At 35.0% G+C, this 24,243-nt stretch overlaps 1 protein-coding gene across 2 annotated transcripts; it reads left to right on the top strand.

Moving 5' to 3' along the window:
* LOC144444626 (uncharacterized) lies at nucleotides 1-9,464 on the top strand. Of its 2 annotated transcripts, XM_078134120.1 has the most exons (11): nucleotides 1-272; nucleotides 1,629-2,063; nucleotides 2,721-2,795; nucleotides 3,461-3,624; nucleotides 4,350-4,716; nucleotides 5,444-5,554; nucleotides 6,506-6,568; nucleotides 6,806-6,897; nucleotides 7,032-7,226; nucleotides 7,673-7,786; nucleotides 8,374-9,464. In XM_078134120.1, exons 1-11 carry the CDS (start codon nucleotides 218-220, stop codon nucleotides 9,124-9,126), a joined length of 2,424 nt encoding a protein of 807 aa, XP_077990246.1. In that variant the 5' UTR covers nucleotides 1-217; the 3' UTR covers nucleotides 9,127-9,464. The 2 variants fall into 2 exon arrangements, with proteins under 2 accessions (XP_077990246.1, XP_077990247.1); XM_078134121.1 differs by lacking the exon at nucleotides 8,374-9,464 and having other exon boundaries at nucleotides 7,642-7,704.
* Nucleotides 9,465-24,243: the final 14,779 nt, after the last annotated feature.

Here is a 24,243-nt window from a genome sequence, read left to right as displayed (position 1 = left end):
GTGCAGACAGCGTCGTCTTTCAAATGTCACTCTGCCCTTGGAAGTATCACCGACTTTCACCCTATGCCACATTTTAAAATCATGTCGCGCTATTAATTTGGCTTTGACATACGTCGATGAAACGCCAGAGATCGATTGGGAATTTACCCAAACTGAATATCTGTGTAGTTTTGACGTGATAGTTGTACAACCTAAGCCGATCTGTGCGATACTTGATATGGCGGAATTCAAAGGGAATGGTGAACGCAACGTTCAATACAAAGTTGGCCAAGGTCAGTACGTCTTTAATATAATACATTACTCTGTGGTGATTTTCAAACTTGGAATCTGTGTAACTACACGGCCATCTTTAATCACAAGATCTTATTTAACACGTGATTTCTCAACATTATGATAGTGAAGGTACATATTTTGCACATTGAATAATGTACAATTTTAAAACATTACAGAACTATGAATACACTCTTTTAGTGACCCACTATATAGCTTGTCAGATCACGTCAAAGTAATTGTATTATACACACTTTACAAGTAAGAATAATGAGTTATTAGGAAATGGTTTGCAAAATAAAAGACTACATAGTCGGCCACAGTAAATATAGTTTGACATTGTCTCTACGTCTGAAAGGGAAATACCCCTCCGCAATCTGTAAAGAAAAGGAAAGTACCAACCTAGTAGATTGCTACGACGGGGGATCCCATATAGTAAGTGCAACTGAGGCCATCAGAAGGGAATGAAGACAGTGCATTCTATATGAGAGCTCGCCTTCTGATTAAAACTAAGCGTTTATGTTCAATTAAAATTATTATGAAGTAATAAGTCATATATAAGTTCACTGGAAAAATGGTTAATTTCCACCAGCTGTATTATTAGACAGTTACGCATCTAAGTACATTTGCATGAGAAAATCTATAAAATTATGATGAGTGTTGCCATGGTAACAATGTTTTGGAATAGTGATAGTCCTAAGTATAATCCATTTGTGTTTTCCACTTTCGTCTATATTAATGTTATGTCGTAAATGAAATAAAATATTCTAAGCGCACGAGTTCAAATTTATGTGGATTAACAAGTGGTCGTCTTTGCTGCGTGTCACTAAACATGTTATTTGAATATATTCACGTGTGATGTGGAATTCCCCGTCGTAGCAGTCTACAAGATGGGTACTTTCCCTCTCTAGGGTATTTCCCCATCCAGACGTATAGACCTTATCAAAATATATAAACTGTCACCGATAATACAGTCCACTTTTTTTCAGTCTCATAAATTTGAACTCAAGCGCTTACATTTTTTTACAACAGTGGTTACCATGGCAACACTCAACTTTATTTTATATATTTTCTCATGCAAATGTACTCAGATGTGTAACTGTATAATAATAGCTGGTGGATATTTAACCATTTTTCCAGTGAACTTATATATGACTTTTTTTTCCAAATGCATTAAATTGAACATAAACGCTTAGTTTTAATTAGAAGATGTGCTCTCATATAATGCAATGTCTTTATTCCCTTCTGATGGCCTCAGTGGCATTTAGCTTATAATTGATTATTATGAACAGATTTGTAAGTCAGTGTCTTATATACAACTAAGTAAGAAATATGTTAATGTCTTTACACATATACAGCTCCTGAGATTGGTGTGTCCGATTTCTCATCATCTGCAGACGTTACGATAAGTTCCAAGATCTTCTTCTGTTACTGTTATAATGATAGGTTAAAAGTAGAAAACATCGTCGAAAATTTAGAGATCGAGTATGGTATACCATGTCTACTTGACGTCAGAGATTTTGTAGCTGGCCCACCTATCATCGACAACGTGCTAAGCGCCATCAGGAACTGTCGTAAAACAGTACTCGTACTATCGCAATCATTTTGCGACAGTGAATGGTGTAAATACGAGATGCTTCTTGGTCTACAAGAAAATATAACCAAAGGGTATACAGTGATGGTTCCCATCGTACTAGAAGATTGTGCTATTCCAGACCAAATTACTCCACTGACCTGTCTTGACCTCAGCGATGAGTACTTCTGGGGTCGGTTTGTTGAAGCTCTTACGTCAGGTATGATGCACATTTATACGAAGAAAAGCAACCGTTTTGTTTGAGATTTGTGTGCTTTGTATATATGTGTACTGGGATGTTTAAATCAACCTTCAATATCATTCATTCGTTAAGACATGCTTAAAAGACTGGGTTTTAAAAAAATAAACATAGACAAACAGGTAGGCATTCAGGCAGACTGACAGACAGAAAAGCATGCATGCCCGCATGCACACTCATACGCACATAATACACACATACATACATGCATGCATGCATACATACATACATACATACATACATACATACATACATACATACATACATACATACATACGTACGTACGTACGTACGTACGTACGTACGTGTACGTACATACATACATACATACATACGTACGTACGTACGTACGTGTACGTACGTACATACATACATACATACATACATACATACATACATACATACATACATACATACATACATACATACATACATACATACATACATACCAACTAGTCTATTGGCTGTCTGAGTGACAGAATTGATATGTGAGTCATGATTATAAAATATGTCAGTTATTACAGATAACATGTCGACAATCGAACACTGATAATGCAATACATACCAAATGTCTATTAAATCGTCTGAAATGACATTCAACCTTTCTTGTATCATTAGATGGACCGACTGGTCAAAACAAAATAGAGCACCTATCTTCGAATTCATCCTGGAGAAAACAACATCAACAAGCAGGTGAGATTAGTTGTTTTTGACGGCCAATGTTATGTTGGATTAGCATGACAAATAAAGGTATGACGAGTGAGCAGTTGTCAGACAGAGCTATAGACAGAGACAGAGCTATAGCAAAAGTTCTGCAAAAACAATGATGTTATCTAACCCTTACGGATACATTCATATTAAGAGAATACTAATGTGGGAACCTGGTATTGGATCAAGGGCTTTTAATAACTTTATTATTTGTACTGAAGAATTAATATGGCAGGCAGATACAACAAACGTGGAATATTATTGTTCTTGCATTGATTTTAAAGATTCACCATAGAGATCATGAGTTGATCTATCACAATCTATAGAAGTACATTACTAGGTTGATACAAATACCTCTGAATTCATTTAAAGTGTCTTCAGACATGTCAAATATTGTGATTTCTGCAGTATACTTATGCTTGATTCATCTTCAAAGACAAACGTTTAAATTACTCTAAGGGCAATGTTTGCTTAACAGTCAATAGATATAGAGTGTGTACATTTAGTGACTTTATAGACAACAAGTAAAATACAGAATTGCACAATTATCTTTAGGTTCATACTGTTTTTCCGTATACACCATTTAAAATGTATTCAAATATGTTCCAAATCAATTAAACAATTAATGTGTCCATATTGCATTGTTTCAGAAAAGAGACCCAGGTTGAAGATCGTCTCAGCTCCAGATGGACCTGTGTGTACAGGATTCCATACACCACATTATCCACACCCTAAATCAGATCACTGTATTGTACTTGGTGTTCAAGAGTATGAGCATACAGATGACCTGACCCATCATGATTTTAATGAAAAGGTTTGTCAATTCCCAACGATGTTATAAGATGTTGACAACATGGTCTATTTAGCAAGTCATTCGGACTTCGGATCGGAGATTATATTTTGCTTTTCGATTTTACACACCACTCCTTGATACATTCTTGCTGGAGTGTTATGTGTTTTGTTCACTTAATTTAAAAAAACATGTATTGCGGTAATGTTTATTCAAGGGGTGGGGCATGATTTCTCATAACTTAACTCTATTAGAGCTATTTGTTATGTTCCCCACTATTGTAACTTTAGTGTTTGTGAAGTGTACGTTCAATATTCATACATTCTGCAATTATACCATACCAAGCACCATATTACAACTTAATACAACCACAAAGTAACGCGACACAACGCAAGACAACGTAAGGGAACTCGACGACACGATACGACACTAGACAACGCAACACAACACAACACAACACAACACAACACAACACAACACAACACAGCGCAATGCAGCGTAACGCATCGCAACACAACACAATATAACACAACATAATAAGTTGGACTGTAAAAGGAAATATTCCATTCATGAAGTTTCAGAGTTACACAAGTTACGAAACCACAATAATAAGGATTGTGCGTCCCGGTGTGTGGGTGGGATTGAGGTGTGGATACGTGTCAAATGCTCTGACATTTGCTGTTATTCAAAGAAAGAAGAGAAAAAAAATACCCAATATTATGATAGTGATGTACACTTTTTTTTTGCAGGATTGTGAATATTGTATAAAACTATTGCAAGTAACAAGCTCGACATCAACTTGCCTGGATTCGTGTTCGGCCGATCAGAGAGAAGTAGTGCAGCATCTTACTACCAACTCAACGCCATCTTTTAATGTGGAAATTTCCAAACATTCAAAGATATCAGAGGACACCAGTGGACAGCCTGCGACTGTGTCCTCACGCTTCTACCGTATGTGGGATGGAAGAAAGCACCAAGGAAGTGACGAGTTATTATATGTGGGATCTGACTTCATGAAACCATGGATGTGTACCTATTGGTTCCGGTTCTTCGGGAAAGCTAGACTGTTTGAGTTGACCTTTGGCCTATTCAGAAATGGAAAAGATGAATCTCCCGGTACGTGTGATATGAATCAAAAAAATATAAGGGGGTGGGGGTTAAGTTTTCGAATACATTTAACGTATATTAGAACATGGCGGTTAAAGAATTTTAAAATAAGTTGCACAGGTTGTGTCACGCACACGGATGTGAGATTTAATCAAATCAGACGTCTTGAAATGACTCAAGGCGTAGTGTCCAACTTAGATATGAATTGCAATATGTTTTGCATCTATTATGTATCTCTCGAAATGTCAAGTTTCTATAATGCTATGTATGTTGTGTTTCTACGGTGCCAAGGTACTCTTTGAGCTCCAGCCCCCGATTCCATCGATCTCTTGCCCTGACACCTGTTGATCATGAGCTTGTTGACATAAATCTTCTTGTATCCGGTATCGTGTTGGCCAATGTGCATTGATTTCGAATGAAAGTACCTCTCGACTGAGTGACTCCCTGAGTGAAGTAGATACCAGCGACTTGTAGAGGAGCTGTAGTAACAGTTGTATTACTCTAAAGTTAGCTGTGTAAAATAAAATAAATGGAAGTAACTGTCTTGAAGGTAAATGTCTATGAAATATACTAACCATCTGTACATGCATAAAAAAGACAATGGGTGTCACACTAGTAATCACGAAGAAAATATATTCACGAATGTACTACTTCTATTCTAACAACAAGCTTGATTCTTTGACGAGTAGTTAGCAGGTTAACTATCACAAGATTTACTCCGATATTGCTTTTACAGATATGGTCGATAGTCTTACTGTGGAAGTTGTCACAAGAGGAAAACGACCAATTAAAGCCAGAAGTGTTACAAACAGTGTAGTTTTTGGGATGTCGCTCATTGATCGTCAAGGTAAATACACCAATTAAAACAGTTTAATATTGTTCGATATCGGGAAGAGAACATTCTTCATAGCCTCAGTAGTCATTTCTTTGCAGCAGAGTAAACAAACAGAATCAATTTTAAAGCCTAGTTAGAAATCACATAATACATTATGGATGGTTTTAATCTCGTAAAGTGTTCTGTGGGAAACTTGTCCTTTCATAAACTTTCATAAAGTGAGAAGTGAATAATTTGTTTTAATTTGGCAGACGATAATCAAATGATGAGTTATGTAAGTGGGCGCTTCATTTCCAATTATCATTTTTTTTGCTCGGACTCTGGGTATGCTTTTTTTTTATTCTTGTAAGTATATTATATATTTTTGTATCAAAATTTAAGACATTAAAAACAAAAGATATGCTAATAAAGAGCCCCCTTACTTCAGTGTACAGTGTACAAACTTTGAACATCAAGCTCGTCTCTTTGACGAATTACCCTGTTAATTATCACAAGCTTTACACCGATATTGATGAACACTGAAAATTCATGAGTACAAAATGCTATACACTTCAGTATGAAACAACTGTCATGAATATTCAGTGTTCAACCATTGAATAATGTATTTCTGCTACCTCCAATGATGCAAAAGCCCACAGCAAAGACACCCTATAAAGACACAATATCAATTTGATTCTATGCTTGATTGTAGGTGATGTAAAATCATGGAATGAATCTCCCAAACCCATATTTTATGAAAATGGGAAAGAGGATGCATACTTGGTGTCAAGAGGATGTATTTTGGGTTGGGGGAATTCATTTTGGATGAAAAGCATTCGGTGACGTAATTTTTATCGTGACAAATATGCCACGTGTTCGTTATTATTTGATCACTTACCTGAATGGAGCAATTTCATCAAATTAATTATTTAATCAGATTAATTAATTCATCTTCTAATTATCGTGTCATTGCTACTGATTTAGGCATCTTTAAAAAGAAGGTTTACAAGGATGTTGTTAAAGAAATCTATCAAGCAACATTTACAGGTAGGATGTATGTATGTATGTATGTATGTTTGTATGTATGTATGTATGTATGTATGTATGTATGTATGTATGTATGTATGTATGTATGTATGTACAGATATATGTATATATGTATGTATGTATGTATGTATGTATGTATGCATATCAAGAACTACACTAGATATTTGAGAAGAATATATCATATTAATGGCTCTGATAACATACGATGTGTTAATGTCAGCAACTATATTTTCGTAGGTGATTGGAAAGAAATGGACAAAAGATTTACATCTATATACAATCATTTCAAAGGAAAGTCTGCTGATCTACAAATTATACTTCTTTGTCAGGTATGTAAAATTTCATAATCACAAAGAGTAGCATCTTAAATTCTCCAAACTGAAATCTAACTGTAATTTGGTTAACAGAAACTAAATTATTTGTGACATTATTATAATATTTCCTTTTTTCTATCTTTGCAAAGAGAATAGATGCATATGCAACTCATGTTTGTGATCTGAAACTAACAAGACACATGGTCCAGAAAGCCAAAAAACTTCTCCCAAAGGCCGAAAATAAACAACTCTTAGAGGCGAAGATTTCTCAGACCCTTGGGTATGCTTACCGAAAACATGGCCAATTGGGTAAAGCACAAAAACATCTGGAAAGAGCTTATCAGGTAAGGGAACATATATCACGGGACTATGTAGTCTCTGGTCGGTGAACTGTTAATAGTTCTATGAGCTATCAACATTCAACAACGATAATGGAATAAAGCAAAGTTTAAAAAGAGCTCAAAATATGATCTCAATTGATTTTGTATTATACGAAACGTAAGTGCAGCGTTACCATGGTAACCAATAACTCAGTACGTGGATGTAAATTGATTTCCTTGTGTAAAGAAAACTACACAGTCTAGGAATATTGAAAGTTCTTGAATTTTAGAAAATAATATTGCATATATGGAATAATTCAGATTGTCATTTAAGTATTTACCTATGATAATTCAGAGTTGCATACACATGCATATATTTACATACATAATGTGTATTGTATATGTGTCTAATTATAATCGTATATTGTGTTGATTTAAGGTATTCAACTAATTCTGATCAAACTTCACAGGCAATGATGCTCGTCAAGCCTTGCTTCTTCCGGGGTGAATGCCTATATCATCTAACGATTTTGAATTACGAAGCACTCAATGGTCAGACAATTCCTCCTGACCAAGTGTACAAGGTTGGTGGCTAATGTCAAATTTTTTGGATTGGAAGTCATCTTACTAATAATATTATTTAGTGAAACTGTTTGTCTTCAAGATCTCTGAATTTGTGTCATCATTTAAATAACCCGGAGGTAAACTGAAGATAATTGTTTACGAAATAGATCATACAATAAACAACAGTTACTTACGGATTGATCGCATGGAATCGTACGATCATAATCATATTCGTATTCGTATTCGTATTCATATTCATATTCATATTCATATTCATAGTCACGTTCATATTCATTTAATGACGAATTCTCCAAAGAGAACATTCTCAAATTAAAATAGAGCAAATAAATGCGTGGGAGAACAAATTAGTTACACACACACACACACACACACACACACACACACACACACACACACACACACACACACACACACACACACAATTCAAACATACGTTAGTTACAATTCAGAAGTATCATGTGATCTAAAACGATGATCCTGTAGTTATAGACATGAAATTTGGCTTCTCCAGTAATATGGGTATATTTTTAAATACTTATTTTATATATCTAAAAGTCATAAGCTTACTTTTGTACTTTTTTTCCAGGATATATTATTTAACGTTGATAAATCCATTGACTTGATGCAGTTAGAATCCAAGATGGTTACCGCAGTAACACTCCGTGTAAAAATAAAAAAGGCCCAGATTCTTGCTGAACGATCTCGTAATGCGCTTTGCTACAACCAGGGTGACACACAAATAAACGATCACCTGAATTCCGCGGAAAATCTTCTTCAATTGATCGAAAATTGTGACGACTTCCAAAACAATTCTTTGAAATATATTGAGTGCTGTTTACTCCAAGGAAAGGTATCTGTCTGTTTAGGGAAGGGGATGTTTGGTATGGCAAAGCGTCACGCTTCACATGCTCTTGATATTGCAGAAGAAACGGGATTTGACAAAGAAACAATAGCAATCACAAAGATACTAACTGATATTCAAGCAAAGAGTGCAGTTGAAAAAATCAAACCAACTTTAGAAATATTGGAAGATTGTTTAAGCGATGGGTATTTCGGTGACTGCAGCTCAGGACCGGATGAAGATCAAACGAGTTGTCGTCAGTGTGAACTGAATCATTTGTTGTATAGGAAGAAAAAAACACTCATCAACGATGAAAGCATAGGTGACATGAACCTTGCAAATTGTAATATTGGACAAAGCAATTTTAGTATCGTTGACTCCCAAAGTACGAGAAATTGCAGTGATGACGACAGTTCTAACTCATGCACTAGCACCTTCAGTCTACCATTCCGTAGTAATACCTCCGGTAGTGATATCCCAAGTACATGTAGTGAATGAATGTCAATCATCCAACCATTCCCATATACATGTACAATAGAAAACAGTTACGTACCCTGAAACAGAATAACGTCTGGGTCCACAACACTTTAAGTACAATTTTTTATCATATTACTTGAATGATGTATATCACCTCATGCAAAGTAAATGTAGCGATTTTAGTAAATTTTCTGTCAAAGTTAATCTACTTTTGTTCGATAATACTGCAACATATATGGTTTACTAATTCAGATAGATGAATTTTCATTCAAAGAAAATATTTCATCTAGTATATATTTCAGTTGGTTGAAAATAAATTTAATTTACAAATTAACAATTACATTCTTCAGCTGTCACAGTGGTACTTCCGATACATTCAATTTCGAATTTACAATATTTTTTTTATCAAATGAATGGCTGTGCTAAATAAATGAGATAACACATTGTGAGATATTAGCCCGTTACGTGTATCAGTCGTATAATGCACTGCAGTCTCATCATGACAAACGAGATTCGTGAGGCAAATATGAAGTCAGGGAAACCATAGCAACATTATCAAATTAAACAAAAACAGTCTATTTACACGCATTAATTGGCCAAGCTAATGTTTGCCGGTGTGTTAGTATAGTGTGATTTACATTAGGAGAGTTAAAAAATCTCGCGATGTGGCGCTGAATCTATGGGTGCGATACTATAGCTCTCGCTATTACATGTATAGTAAGCTAGCATCGAGAGACGAGGACAAAGGAAACCACACGAACGAAATTCATAAGAGAGCATCGAGTTTACAAAACACACATGGTTTGCGGTTCGACTGCTGACTTCTAAAATAACCAATTTACACCTGGATGAAAGCAATACACACATACAGATTGAATGAAGAACTATTTATTTCATAACAACTACACACAATCACAAAACAGTGAGAAATGGTATTTCCTTAACTTAGTTGGATCTGATTTAATTTGTTAAACATTATTTTACCATGTACTGAAATATAAAATATACGACAATTTATCCCAAATAATCGATTGAAAATTACATAAATTAGTTACATCAACACAGAACATAGTTCCTTATAAGTTATAACTGTAAAGTATACAATGAACAGACTGTTCCTGTGCATTGCTCACAAGCTCTCACGATGTTATACTTCAATACATACACTCCTGGAATTATGTACCACGACATAACTTGATGCAATTAAAAACGAGAGTATTGGCTTCTCAAGGGTGGCACTCTTCTTTGAATGTTCTCCCACCGAGAATTGAAGAACATCCTCGGGAAAGGTATACTGATACTGCCGTAGCATTTGAGAGTTCTAAAATCTCAACATTTCATTGTTCAAGTATCATACCTGAAATTGCAGGGTTTAAGCTATCATATACGAATAGTTCACCAATATCATACACTTGTAATATGCTCACCAGGACGAATTCATAGTGTCTGGAATTATCGTTAATTGTCCGCAAGTCATGACGTCAGCACAGTTCAACATTGGATGGTGTTCTATATGTAATCAATGAGTCGACAGTCATCAATTGCGGGTACAGTATACGACATACACAGCGACAGTCCTGTTTGTCAGCTCAACACGATTGATATGATATGAGCAGTCCTCAGAAACAGTCACACTCTCTCAGAAGAGCATAGTTCACAGTGAAAACGTAGTACATTTGTATAATGTACTGTTATGCATATTTCAAACGCATCGCAATGCATACATACAGTATCATTCACAATCACCACAGTTCAGCAACTCAAGTTGTTCACTTGAAATTTGCAAAATCAGATTTAAACTGAATGCCTCCCGTAAGGGAATCACTAATTATGCATATAACTCATTAAACTAAAAAAAAAACTATGGTAACAGGCTTTGTTTTTTGGACAAGCGTGCTTTCTTAGGTTAATGTATGTAAGAGTGTATGATACTGCTTAATGCAGTCTTAAGATATAGCCTAATTACCGACAATCATTAATCATGCAAATTATTCATTAACACTGTAAGGTACATCAACTAACTTTATAGGACATACACAATTTGTTATGGTTAATGTATGTACTGAATTGTATTGAAATTGAAGCATGCAGTCGTAAGATATAGCCTAATTACCAAGAATCATTAATTATGCAAATTATTCATTGACACTGTACGGTGCATCGACAAACTTGATAGGACATATGTGTTTTCTTATGGTTAACGTATGTATTCTTAAGATATAGCCTAATTACCAAAAATAATTAATTATGCAAATTATTCATTAACGCTGTAAGATACATCAACAAAATTTTATAGGACAAATGTATGTTGTTATATTTAATGAATATACTAAATTATATTGAAATTGAAGTATGCAGTCTTAAGATATTGTGTAATTATTGATTTCATTAATATGCAAATTTCTCTAATTTAACATTAACAGATTTGGCTCAAAATCTAATCAGGTCTAGCTATTACCCTAAAAATTATATATTCCAAATTTCATTACAATTGAGGCAGCCGATTTTTAGAAAATGATGACACAGACAGACAGACAGACAGACAGACAGACAGACAGACAGACAGACATACATACATACATACATACATACATACATACATACATACATACATACATACATACATACATACATACATACATACAGACAGACAGACATTCCCCTTTTAATACCTCCCGTACCCTTACAGGAGGTAATAAATATGGAATTCCACATAATCACAAAGGCATAAGCAGTACTTTAGAAACTAATATATCAACAATGTCTTTAACGATTGTTGTAAATGTTTAGATAATTATAGAATTCAATATATTTTGTTGATAAAGACACGCGTTTTTAAAATGATTATTAAGTGACATACTCCAGTCTTTGGGGTTTAATGAACGTGAAATGAAGAGTGATGCTTTAAACTAAATTAACCCCAACTTTATATGGTGAACCATTCATAAAATTGTCAAACAACACAACAGACTCATAATGTTTATCGACCTTTGAAAATAATATATACAAAGGCAAAACTTCTAAAACTTCTACAAATTTTAATATCTTAATACTTTATTTTAATATTTTAATATCTGTCAAACTCACCAAGGTTTCAATTAAACCGAATGTGCGAAAATCCTAAAAGAACACTTCTGTATTTACTCTTTTTTCACTTTACTGACAATTAAAAAGAATGTGATATACTGATCTAGCTAGTGTGAAAATAGATATAAAAGCTTCAATATCTGTATTTGCTAATAAGAATACAGTCTTGATATCCATAGTGGTAGCTCAAATGGCTAGAGTGACCGGCTTAGAATCTGTGAGCTACTTGTTGGAGCCTCACCACTGCCGATGGTAGTTTTGTTTCCGAATCATTGGATAAAATATGAACCCACAAATTTGTCTCTATAGACTTGAGTTAGGACCTGGTAGTGAAATTGATACACTGTGGATGCTTAAATAGTACACCTGTCATAGATGTTTGATTCCTTTATTTGTATTGGTTACTGTCATTTTGGTTTAAGACATTGTTATTTATTTAGCCAAGCTAAGAAGTCTAGAAACCATGTCTCCATAAGCCTGTATATCTGAACTGTATGGCAGCCTTGGTGATTCATTCCGTGTATATCTGGAACGTGTCATATCCATGAGAAAGGCGCGATTGATTTTACCCTAGGGAAAAACCATATAAGACAATAACATGAATTAATCGATGCCATACAGTATTTGCATAATTGCGCATCAGGATTTGCGTTATGATTATCCACTTTTATTTTTATTCTAGATGATTTTAGCTCGACTAGTCAATCTTCCAATTATTCGAAAGTGAAAGTGTACACCAAAAGTATTATCACAAAATCCTTGGGAGGGAACAGTGACATGAAAACATTTACTATAACAATGTAATGTACAAGTACTCGTACTCGCAGTGATGAACTTCTTGTGTAACTATGTACGTGCCATCAGTAAATAAAGTTAGTTACTTTAGAGTTGCTTCATTATGACAGATGTTGCACATTTATTCATAAAGATCTGTGATAAATGTAGCGATCACAAAGAGACAGTCAGTTTAATTCTTTCATGGCTTGCAGTTTGAAATTGGCAGTCCAGTATCATAATGCACACTGCTTGTTGTTGCAACTTTTTTAGCCTCTCCATGTCCTTTAAAGTAGAGCTACTACTACTTAGTACTAGGGCAGTAGTCAATATGTGGTAAATATATGATTGTAGAAATTTAACACATACGTAAAGTTAGTCATACATAATAGTTTGGATGTAACACTTGACATTGTATGGTCGGTATGACCGATCGAGGTGAGATTGTGACTTATGTGAGCCCCTCGCAACTTTAGAAACAGAATACCATTGATAATAGATCAGAGTTGTTTTATTGATATTTCGTCCTGTTTTGTGCTTAAAAGTAACATTTTTGTTTAACGTTTAAAACCATTTTATTACGTTTGCACCATATAACCCCTACGTTTTGCACTGTGTTGGTAAATCTAAGCTTCTCCAACATGATATCACGGCCAACAAGATCAAATTGCCCCAACAAGTTTAGCGTCCACACTAACTAGCAATAGCTCCCAGTAGTCAGTATACACTAAACAATAACATTTTACCAAATAATTCATAGCAAATATACGTTGGTGTATATGTACCCAATAAACTTACTTCTGTATTAGTTGTTATCAGAATACTCTTTTCACAGACACATCCATGAATGATTTTTCCACCATGTAGAAACTGCAAGGCCTTAGTTACTTCAACGGCTATGGCGTGAACTTCTCCATTGGTCATCCTTAAATTCACTCTCCCAATGTGCATGGATAACGGTGTGTAAGTTGACGATCCCTCTAACGTAACAACACGGCTGGTGGGCATTTCTTCGATAACCAGAGAAGCTATTATAGGAATCACAATACAATATCGCTTGTCAGGTCAAGTGTTGCGTTTTTTCTGTTTTAGCTAAATTATATTTGGCAAACAATATACTCCAAGTGCAAAAGCTGTTATTCAAAAGGAGTTTTTTTTGAATTTGCAATATAATTAGTATTGATACATGTTATGGTATATCATTCCGTTACTTTAACCTTTCCGAACATTGTGAAATTACCAACCACATTGCTAATACTAATTACTTTCATTTACACTATGCGTATTAATTGTCGTGTTTCAACCATGGGAAACAATTCAAAAATACAATTCAAAACTAAAACGATAGAAAGAGACACATGGGTAAGGTATATTAGTGTATTAAGTGAAAAAAACAACCTCTAGAGACATGAATATTCATAGTGACAAGTACAGGAAATATGGATAGACAGCCAACGGAAGCAGCCTAATTTATAAACTTACCCATCAGGCTGACAGGTTGAATTGCTTCTGGGTTGGGATGTTGTACTGCATTGGTGGGGGTCTTCTTGAAGTCTATCGTTGATATGGTATATAGGATTGGATTCATAGCAGAATTGAAAGGTAAAATAAAGACAGCTGTCCAAGCATAAACAATACCAGGAACTGTGACTGTATTAGTCAATGCCAATATACCCATGATAGTGATCGGTACCCAACAACAAAAGTATGTCAATACAATCAGTGTCATACGTTTAGCTATGGTTGCTGCTTCTTTGGAACTTTTAGATAACTTTAACCCCGAAGCCTTCCTTGATCGTCGTACAGAAACGTACATTGACAAATAACAAACGAAAATCACAATGAATGATAGAAAATTCAACACCAAAAAATAGTGATAGAAAACTCCCAGCCAGGAGTACGTTCATTAGTGAGATGCAATGACAGACAGACGACTGAACGACCATAGAAAGACTCACCAAAATACGGCATACCCACCAAAGGTACAAAGCTAACCACAGCAACTAATATCCACCCGACGACAATCAAGTACGCACAAGTTTTCACTTCCAAGTGAATAAATTTGAAAGGAAAATTAATAATCACAAAACGATCTATGGTCATCACCGTTAAAGTGAAGACAGACACTTCACTTGACTTGACAATGTCGACAGAAACCCGGCAAAACAGCACAGGGAACTGCTTCGCCAGTAGTCATCGTGTTGTATGTACTCCCCTCTGTAGCACACGTCTGCTGATGCAATAATCATGAGATAGATCCCCATCAATAGGTCTGCTACACCAAGATTCCAAACCAGGAGATTTGGAACATTTTTAAGATCATTTTTCTTAATCCGCCATATTATGACAAAAATGTTGCCAAGGAACGCAAGAAGCCCCAATATCCAAATAAAAGATCGTTGCATCGTGTTCGCCATAAGGTCCTCACATGATGAGAAAACGTCAGCATCTGGAGTGCAAACATCTACTTGGTGATATTTTCTTACGAGACAGCAATACTTGTAAGCCTCAGTATATCTGTAAAGAAGTTCGAATTATAAGATATATCAAACTATTGCCTAATGTAGATCTCGCCCATTATCCTCATCAAACTGGTATGTACAAAATTTGCTAGACTGTCGAAAGTCGCTCGCGCCTTTTTTTCCTACGTTTTATCTAAACTTAAGTCGTCGCCGCGCTCCGATCCGGCGCAATACTTCTATAATTGCATACTGATATCGGACGGACACACACACAGACAGACATATCTAGATAGACAAAAACACCCCTTTCTTAGAGGAGGTAAAAATGGAATAGTCCACACATACACTCACCGTCATATTCGCTATTGAAAATGGTACATGCCATATACATTGCGGTAGACTTTCGAATAAATTATGTACATACATTAACGATGACAAAAATGATAGCAAGTTGACTTACATTTGCTTTAAATTCTCCAATGGTTTAAACAACGCTAATGACTGTACACTGAACAGATTACCAGTTAAATCCCTGAAAATAAGAACAGTTGGCATTTCTACTTTTAAACGTTATTTTATTGTATAAAAAATCCGAAAATAAACTAAAGCATTTGAAGTATAAAGTTTCATATATGATTAGTACTTATGATACAAATAAACATTTCACACTTACAGTAAATGTAGTTTGCCAAGGTCATCAAAGGTACATTCGCCTATTTCGATTGTTAAATTGCTTGACAAGTACGTAAATAAGATTAAAGTAAACAGTCACGAATAGGAAATACGACTGTTGAAAAAAGAACATTTATCTACAAAAAGAAACAGACTAAAACTATTGTCGCAACATCTTTATAGACGCTTTTCCAGGACATTGATATAATTACACTTACAGTAGGGTGGCATTTCCGATAGTGGCGTTTTTCTTCTCCAGAGCTTACATTTTGAGAAACTTGCAATATTTGATTACAGGTTAATTATATCCGCATAACTGAGACACTGATATCATCCCTTACTGAATATATTATATTGAACTATAATAATTAGCTTTTATCTACATAGTATGCTGAACGCTTGGTTTCAGAAGAATACATGAAAGTATTTGTAATGACGTCATCTTTTGTTTATTTCAGTTAAAATGAAATATAATTCATTCAGCCTCGTTTTGACAACAAATCAGCCATGACGGTAGTTTTTTTGCATTTGTTTATTTTTTATATAGTACCAGACCTGCTGATAATAATTATAGAATGCAATGGCAGTATACATAATGTACTACTTACAATTTTTGGAGATTTCGTAATCCGAAAAACATAAGTTCAGTTAATCTTCTTATCATATTGTTTGTCAAATCCCTGGATATTCAACAGAAAATAAAAAGTCACTAAATAAATTATTAAATATCGAGCGAAAATTACGAGGATAGAGTTTTCCGTGTGATAGATATATAATCGCCGTCAATCAATGTTAGTGTTACGTCATGATAAAGCCTAAGAAATGGTTTGCTTCCGGTTACCCAACCCCACCCAGTTTTCCATTGCCGACCCTAAACTTCGTTTACGTATTCGAGTAATAAATAAAATCGCGAAAATGTTGAATCTCAAGACAAAATAGTGACTATAGAAACTGACCAACTTAAAAAAAAAATAAAACTTCCTCCACGCTGTATGTACATCTCATGGGAAAAAATCAATACCACAGAGACCATATTGAAAACAACAGAAAACATAACTACCTGATGAACTAGACACTCACACATAAAAAAATCTACCTACCCTACCTAGTCTAAAATTGCGTGTAATCGGAACAACACAATTTGTTTTAGGCCTAAGATTGGTATGATAAGATGTATTCATCTATGCAAATTATCATAAACCACAGACAAGCTAACACAGCGATATTGAGCCGACAATATTCCAATGGTTCATAAATGTTGTCTATGTGTAAAATAAGTGAAGCTGTGGTTGCCTGTTTCCAATATAGGTGCGACAGATTAAAAGTTAAGTATCTATGATGAGATTTAGTCAAAATGTAATTCGGTAAAAATGACAAAAATCATAGTTGAAAATACCATTGAATTAATATATCAATGGAATGTGAGAGGAGCTGTGGAGGAAAATATGATATCAAATGATTTATACCCACAGGGAATATAAGTTCATCAATTGTCTGAAAGCCATTGTTGGTATTCTCTCTATCCCATTGTTTGATATATTGCTGAATTGATCAATAAAATTTGTTCAGTTCAGAAAAGTAAAAGTAATATAAACCTTTTTGCAAAATATTTACGAAGTAATAACCAGATGGTTTCATTGCACACAGCGATAAATCCAAAGGTAGATAAACGGACATGTCTGTAGTAGGTCAAGCGAAGATCCTGCCTATTATGTTACCAATCATATCAATGTAAACGTAACCACACAACTGTTGACTGGTATGTGTTATCTTTACTTATACAGACTTGTTGCTTGAATGTTGCTGGATATGTTCCAGGGGCGAAATTTATTTGATGTGTAGCTTCACTTCATTCAATTTTTACTCCCATGATATTTGGAGCTCTATTTATCGAGAGCTAAGTTCTTCTAAAACGTCTTAGTACAATTCTGGCAAATTGAATAAGAAAAAAGCAAGAATAAGAAGGACCAATGAAAATAAAAATGAAAACTCTCTTCTAAAACACTTACAGTTCTCCTAGATATTGGCAAGTATCAAAATTCACTTCGGACATATTCAAACCATTTCCTGTGAACGTTCTGAAAGATAAAAGATAAACCGAACTTACTCACACAGATATGTATAACGTACTAAAATATACATTCTTCCACATAATCACTGTCTGCATTGATATTAATAAGTCTAACACTATTTATATTAAGTTGTGAGTTCTACTTTTCAATGAACCGTGTATATTAGTGGGCTAGCAAGGAGGTGATATTCCCCTTTGTCCGATTTTGCACAATGGACGTCACACTTTGTGGAAGTGGTTGAGGTGGAATATTACTAATTGGTTGGTAATATTTCTTTGAAAACATTACGCTACTTTTGTAATGACGGTAAATGTTTTGACATCGTAATGTACAAATAATAGCACCAATGATAACAACTTGAATTTGATAAATAGCCTTATTTCCTTTAGAAGACAGGTTCTCCTTAGCAGTTGACCAAGAAAGCCTTGAAGAAAAGAGTATTCCACGGTAATTATAGTGTTTGACAACATTTACCAACGATCCCCTATAAAACCATTTTTCATACTTTTTAAGAATATCCCCATTCCTAAAAACCATAATTTTTGACTTGTCTAAATTTACTGACATAATCCAATGATTACAGAACAATTCAAGTTGATTCAATTTCCTTTGTAAATATATAGACAAGTCTGCAACATCAGCGACGCCATCAACATACATATTGATGCCTAGATTATTGGAATCATTATTTACAAAAATTCCTCCACTGTTACTCTTTTTCATGTAAGCAGTGAGCTCATTTAGAAATAAATTGAAAAGAAGAGGGCTAAACATACACCCTTGCCTTGTGCCAACCTTACAATTAAAATAATCAGTTAGTCCATCATTACAAAGAACACAAGATTCATTATTTTCGTACATAGATCTAAGAACTTTCAAAATGTTTCCATGCAAGTTATAAAATATTAATCTATGCCACAGGTACCTGTGGGTTACACGGTCGAACGCTTTAGAAAAGTCAATAAAAATACAATACATACGACCATTTTAACTAAGATTGCAGTGTGAAAATATTGTCAATTGTGCTGTATCCCTTTCTAAAGACAGCTTGCGCTTCTTTGATTATGAATGCTTCATCCGCCTAACTTACTAAACGCTTATTAATAATTTTAGTGATAATCTTACTCATGGACGATAACAGAGAAATCCCACGAAAATTATTAACTTTGGTCAAAGGACCTTTTTATGAAATGGATGAATTATTCCTTTTCCCCAACTACTAGGAAATGTACCTGTTTTAAGAATTACATTAAACAGATCACATAAACATTGGTGGAGAATATCATTACTGTTTTTGAACATTTCATTTACAAGTCCATCGGGGCCTGGTGACTTGCAGTTTTGTAGATCATTAATACACTTGCTGACTTCCGTTAATGTGATTTCTCTATTGACATCCAATGGTAAGTTAAGGTTACATAACTCACAAAAATTATCAAAATTAAGAAGATCTTCTGTAATTTTCCTATCAAAAGCACAATCTACAGTCAGTGGGGGAGTGTTCAGTAATTCTTTAAAATAATCTAACCATACTTTTGAGCCAATCTTGTCGGTTGGAAAACAATTTTTTCTAGCACCTCTAATTCCTCTGATATTTTTCCAAAACTTAGAAGGGTCATTTGCATTAACTAATAAAATGTTACGCTGTTTTGTTTTGTACCCTTTACTTTGGTTCTACAAATTATTTTATAACCTTTTCGTGCTTCAATTTATTGTCTTAGGTCACTTTGAGCATTTGATCTACGGTAGTTATTTGATAGGTCAAACTTCTTCTCTCTTGCAAATAAACAATCTCTATCCCACCACTGTTTATTGTTATCACTACAACCCCCACGTTGTTCATATCCACTAGATATCATCATGCCAGCCCTTGAGTAAATCTCAGTTAAAGTATTCAGTGCTTTGTCTAAGTCAAAGCATTCTATAGCCTGATAAAACACATGATGCAACTGAGTGAACAAATCATCATGTAATCGCTGTTGCTATGGGTGAGTTCCTGTTGCTAGGCATATTTTCCTACATATTTTGAATCTATTCATTTACCTGCTGTTGTCTTTGTAACATGCATCATTTCGCTGTTGCTAAGGACATGTTCACGGTTGCCAGGCTCATTTGTGTCCACATGTTTCAACAATAACTGCAGAATAATTCCAGAAACATACCCACCACGTTTCAACCCCATTCACCACGCAGTTTCAAAATATAAGTTTTTAGACATTTTAAACCTTATTTGCGTATCGCTGATTGTATCATCAGGGTGTGAATACAGCTTCATCTACACATGCCCTGATGCATTCCCATTACGTTTCAGCACAATCTGCTCCGTAATTTTGGAATGGTAGATTTCTGACCAAAAAGACAAATGTTTAGCTCTAATTTGCATATAATTGATGGGATCATACAATGGAGAACAAACAGAGTAATCGTACAGTCTACAATTACAAGAAAGCGGACTTTGAACATCTTCGTCGTCTACTCTCATGACATCGTATTTTCGATTGCGATCAAATCAATTCAAACCCATACGATTTTAGAAGAGATTCAAACGATTTAAAATCTCAAAATTGTATCGCAAGTAATGCGAAGATAAAAAAAAAATTAAATCAAGCGATTGTAGGAGTGCGAATTTGACATTTACTTCCAAATACTATGTCAGATTTCCCATAGAAAAACAATGGCCATGTTCTTTTATCACAACTGAAATTTGCTCATGTTCAACTTTTTCAAATGCGCACTAATCGGTCTGAAGATTCATAAATAGAGACCAAAGAGGTTTTGTAAAAAATCTCTTGTTTTTTAGATTTGTCATTTTTTCAAAGGTCTACACTGCAAAACCACATAACTTTAGTAGCAATCAACTTCTGTGACTAGAAAGAATCAACAATCGAAACATTATACTTGGTTCAAATTATTACTAGTAAATACATTCTAGTTTATATCATTAGAGGCATTTTGATATCGACTTGTAACAGCAGTTGAGCTCCGTTTTATCAAGGGCTAAATAGGCAATCAACTTGAACCCAGTATAGTCTCCAACATCACTAGCATTTTCACTATTGTTGCTAATTATCGTAGGACATGACACCTACATAAAAGCCAAATCTATCTATCGAACATGGTAAAATCGTCATTGAAAGAAGATTCATCACTCTCAGATTTAGTCTGATGAGTATCAAAGTCAGAATTGCTACCTGTTTACCATTGCTTAGTATACTAACTGAGACGAAACCGTCCCCCCTCTATGACGTCGTAATCCCCAAAAGGGAGAACAATGGGCAGTGTAACTTCAAGTTCATGGCTGCTCAGGTCGCCGCTGGTCGCCAATATTAACTCTGTTTTTCTCACTTATTATGTTTGAATAGTCAGCTTTCCATTTACTGGTTATGAGACGTATAAAGAACATTCAAGGTTGCGGTATGGGGCATTTTGAATCACCTTTAAATTAAGTGATGTCAGAGTTGCATCTTCCGTTCCCCTTCGAGCTTTGTAAAGCACCTAAGACAGTCGCCTGACAATAATTTCCATGAAAATCAGGTTAAAAATTAACTACCACCCAACAAAGATTGTTTTTTTCTTTTTCTTTAAAATAGACTGTACAGTAAAGGTTTTAGTGAGGTTGGGTGGGTTGTTGGTTGGTTGTTTAGTTAGTTAGTTAGTTAGTTAGTTAGTTAATTAGTTAGTTAGTTAGTTAGTTAGTTAGGTGGTTGGTTGGTTGGTTGGTTGGTTGGTTGGTTGGTTGGTAGGTTGGTTGGTTGGTTGGTTGGTTGGTTGGTTGGTTGGTTGGTTGGACGGATGCTTGGTAAGTGTTTGGATTAAAAATGCTAATTATCGTCATGTTTCATACAAGGCTGATTCACAAAAAATCCAGGCGTCAAACACCTTCGCATTTTCTGCACACATTTTTAATTTGAAAAGTTTCCTACACTATACAGACATCGGCGATTTTTTTGGCTATAAGCAGCTTGTCATAGTTTCTGTTAATTGACAATGATTCCCCTTCCCAAAAAATATAAAACAACAACAACAACAACAACAACAACAACAAACATGGTGTGGGTTCCGGAATGGGTCTTAGCAGATATCGTTATTCATTACATACATACATACATACATACATACATACATACATACATACATACATACATACATACATACATACATATGTATTTGCCAGAAGTCGAAACGAAAACCAAATCGACATATCAAGTGAGGAAAAGGAATTAGTTAAGTAAATACATCGGCAATGAAAGGTAAATAAAAAAATAACTTTAAACGCTTGGCTGGACCACAAAAAAAAATAGTTTGTTCAAACTAGTCGGGTTTGTGGCCCAAGGAAAACATGTACAGTTATGTATATACATATAACATAAAACTGCACACTGAATATCCATGATTCCTAGCTAATAATTTATTTCGTTCAGATAAATAGTTACCCCACGCCCTGCCCCTTAAAAAATGCACTAACTTCAAGCCGGCCAAATTGATGACATGGTATGATGACACCAGAAAGAAAACACGTCATTCTAACACAAGGGTATTAACTCATCCCACATGTAACCTTCTCTCATCTAGCGAATGAGGGGACGGGGAGTAAATTTGTATTTCGCGGAACTAGTCGTTTGAACTAACGTGGAGAACGCCGGACAGACCGTAGTAATATGGTGTCTCGGGATAATCACAGACAAGTAAGAAGGGTGGGATAATGAATCACTTTGACAAACCGAAGAGAGTAAACAAAATTAAAACATAAAAAGGAACGGAAATAAATGAAAGAATAAAAAAGTCGTAACTGAAAATATTTAAAATGACATATCCGCTTTAATGAAAATTAACTTCCGGATCCTGTCTAAACGGCCTAATTTGTAGAGAATATCATGTATACTCATAGCAAACCAGACATGTTACTCTTCAACGTCTATAAGTAAACAAGACACTTCATGACACACATACACTCATATACATATAAATAGAAATGCTGTCACTGTGGCAGAGATCAAACCAGAATTATTTTAAGGATTATATATAATTGAAAGTCAAAATATATTTTTGTTAGAGTTTTTTATTTTATTTTTTAAATCTAAAAAAAAATTTCAACTTTTTTTTTTCTTCCCAACTTTTTTTTTTTTTTTTCCCAACTTTTTTTTTTTTGGCCGAGTCTGCTGACCAGCGCCTGTCACGAGTACGTCGTGCTCGTGACAGGCATGTCCTTCGACATCCATTACAACGTGTTTCGGCGTCAAATACCTTCGAAATTGGTCGCTCAAACATTATATAAGATCTCAAAACTGTTAATTTACGTGTGATAGTATCTGTTTTTTCCAACAACCGCGACTTCAGCCGCGTACACACATGTGTACCGTCACGTTAAGGTTATCGACCGCGTGTGTGATGTATTACATGATGCAGTACGTAGGACACGATCCATGTGCAAAGGGTAAAGGTAGTTAATCTAAAACAACCAAAGTTTGTTGCATCAATAACAATTACATTCATTCTTGTGAAACTGACCAGAATTGAAATAAGATGGTACACTATACTGTGAGCGTGAGCAAAACAGCTTTAGGAACAAAAACGTGAGGAAAAGCGAACGCGTATTTCCAATGGGTCAGGCAGGTACTACTTCTTGTACGAGCGCACATATTGACGTCGACCTGTTGTATTACGTATCAACCTAAACAAGCTTTTATCGCCTTGTTATCATTGTTGTTGTTGTTGTTGTTGTTGTTGTTGTTGTAAAGATTCAGTTTACTTCATCGTACATTGTAGTATACATTCTCTCGGTGTTCTGAGTACACATGCATATATCATGAAAAGTTGAGAACAACACGTGACCTACGTATGTAATACAGCAGGTCGACGTCAACATGTGCGCTCGTACTAGAAGTATCTGACTGACCCATTGGAAATACCTTTACCCGTTGCACATGGATCGTACGCGGCTGAAGTCGCGGTTGTTGGAAAAAACAGATACTATCACACGTCAATTAACAGTTTTGAGATCTGATATAATGTTTGAGCGATCAATTTCGAAGGTAATAAGAACGTGTATTTGACGCCAAAACACGAGTGTG

The sequence above is a fragment of the Glandiceps talaboti genome, chromosome 13 (genome assembly GCF_964340395.1).
Source record: "Glandiceps talaboti chromosome 13, keGlaTala1.1, whole genome shotgun sequence".
Taxonomy (NCBI): domain Eukaryota; kingdom Metazoa; phylum Hemichordata; class Enteropneusta; family Spengelidae; genus Glandiceps; species Glandiceps talaboti.
The sequence above is the reverse complement of the archived record's forward strand: the minus strand, read 5'-3'. Positions and strand labels throughout refer to the sequence as shown.

Bases quoted from the DNA above. Each gene is read 5' to 3' on its own strand.
- LOC144444626 (XM_078134120.1), top strand. From the start codon at position 218: ATGGCGGAATTCAAAGGGAATGGTGAACGCAACGTTCAATACAAAGTT. The intron at 273-1,628 runs GTCAGTACGTCT...ACACATATACAG, and splicing joins TCAATACAAAGTTGGCCAAG to CTCCTGAGATTGGTGTGTCC. The intron at 3,625-4,349 runs GTTTGTCAATTC...TTTTTTTTGCAG, and splicing joins ATCATGATTTTAATGAAAAG to GATTGTGAATATTGTATAAA.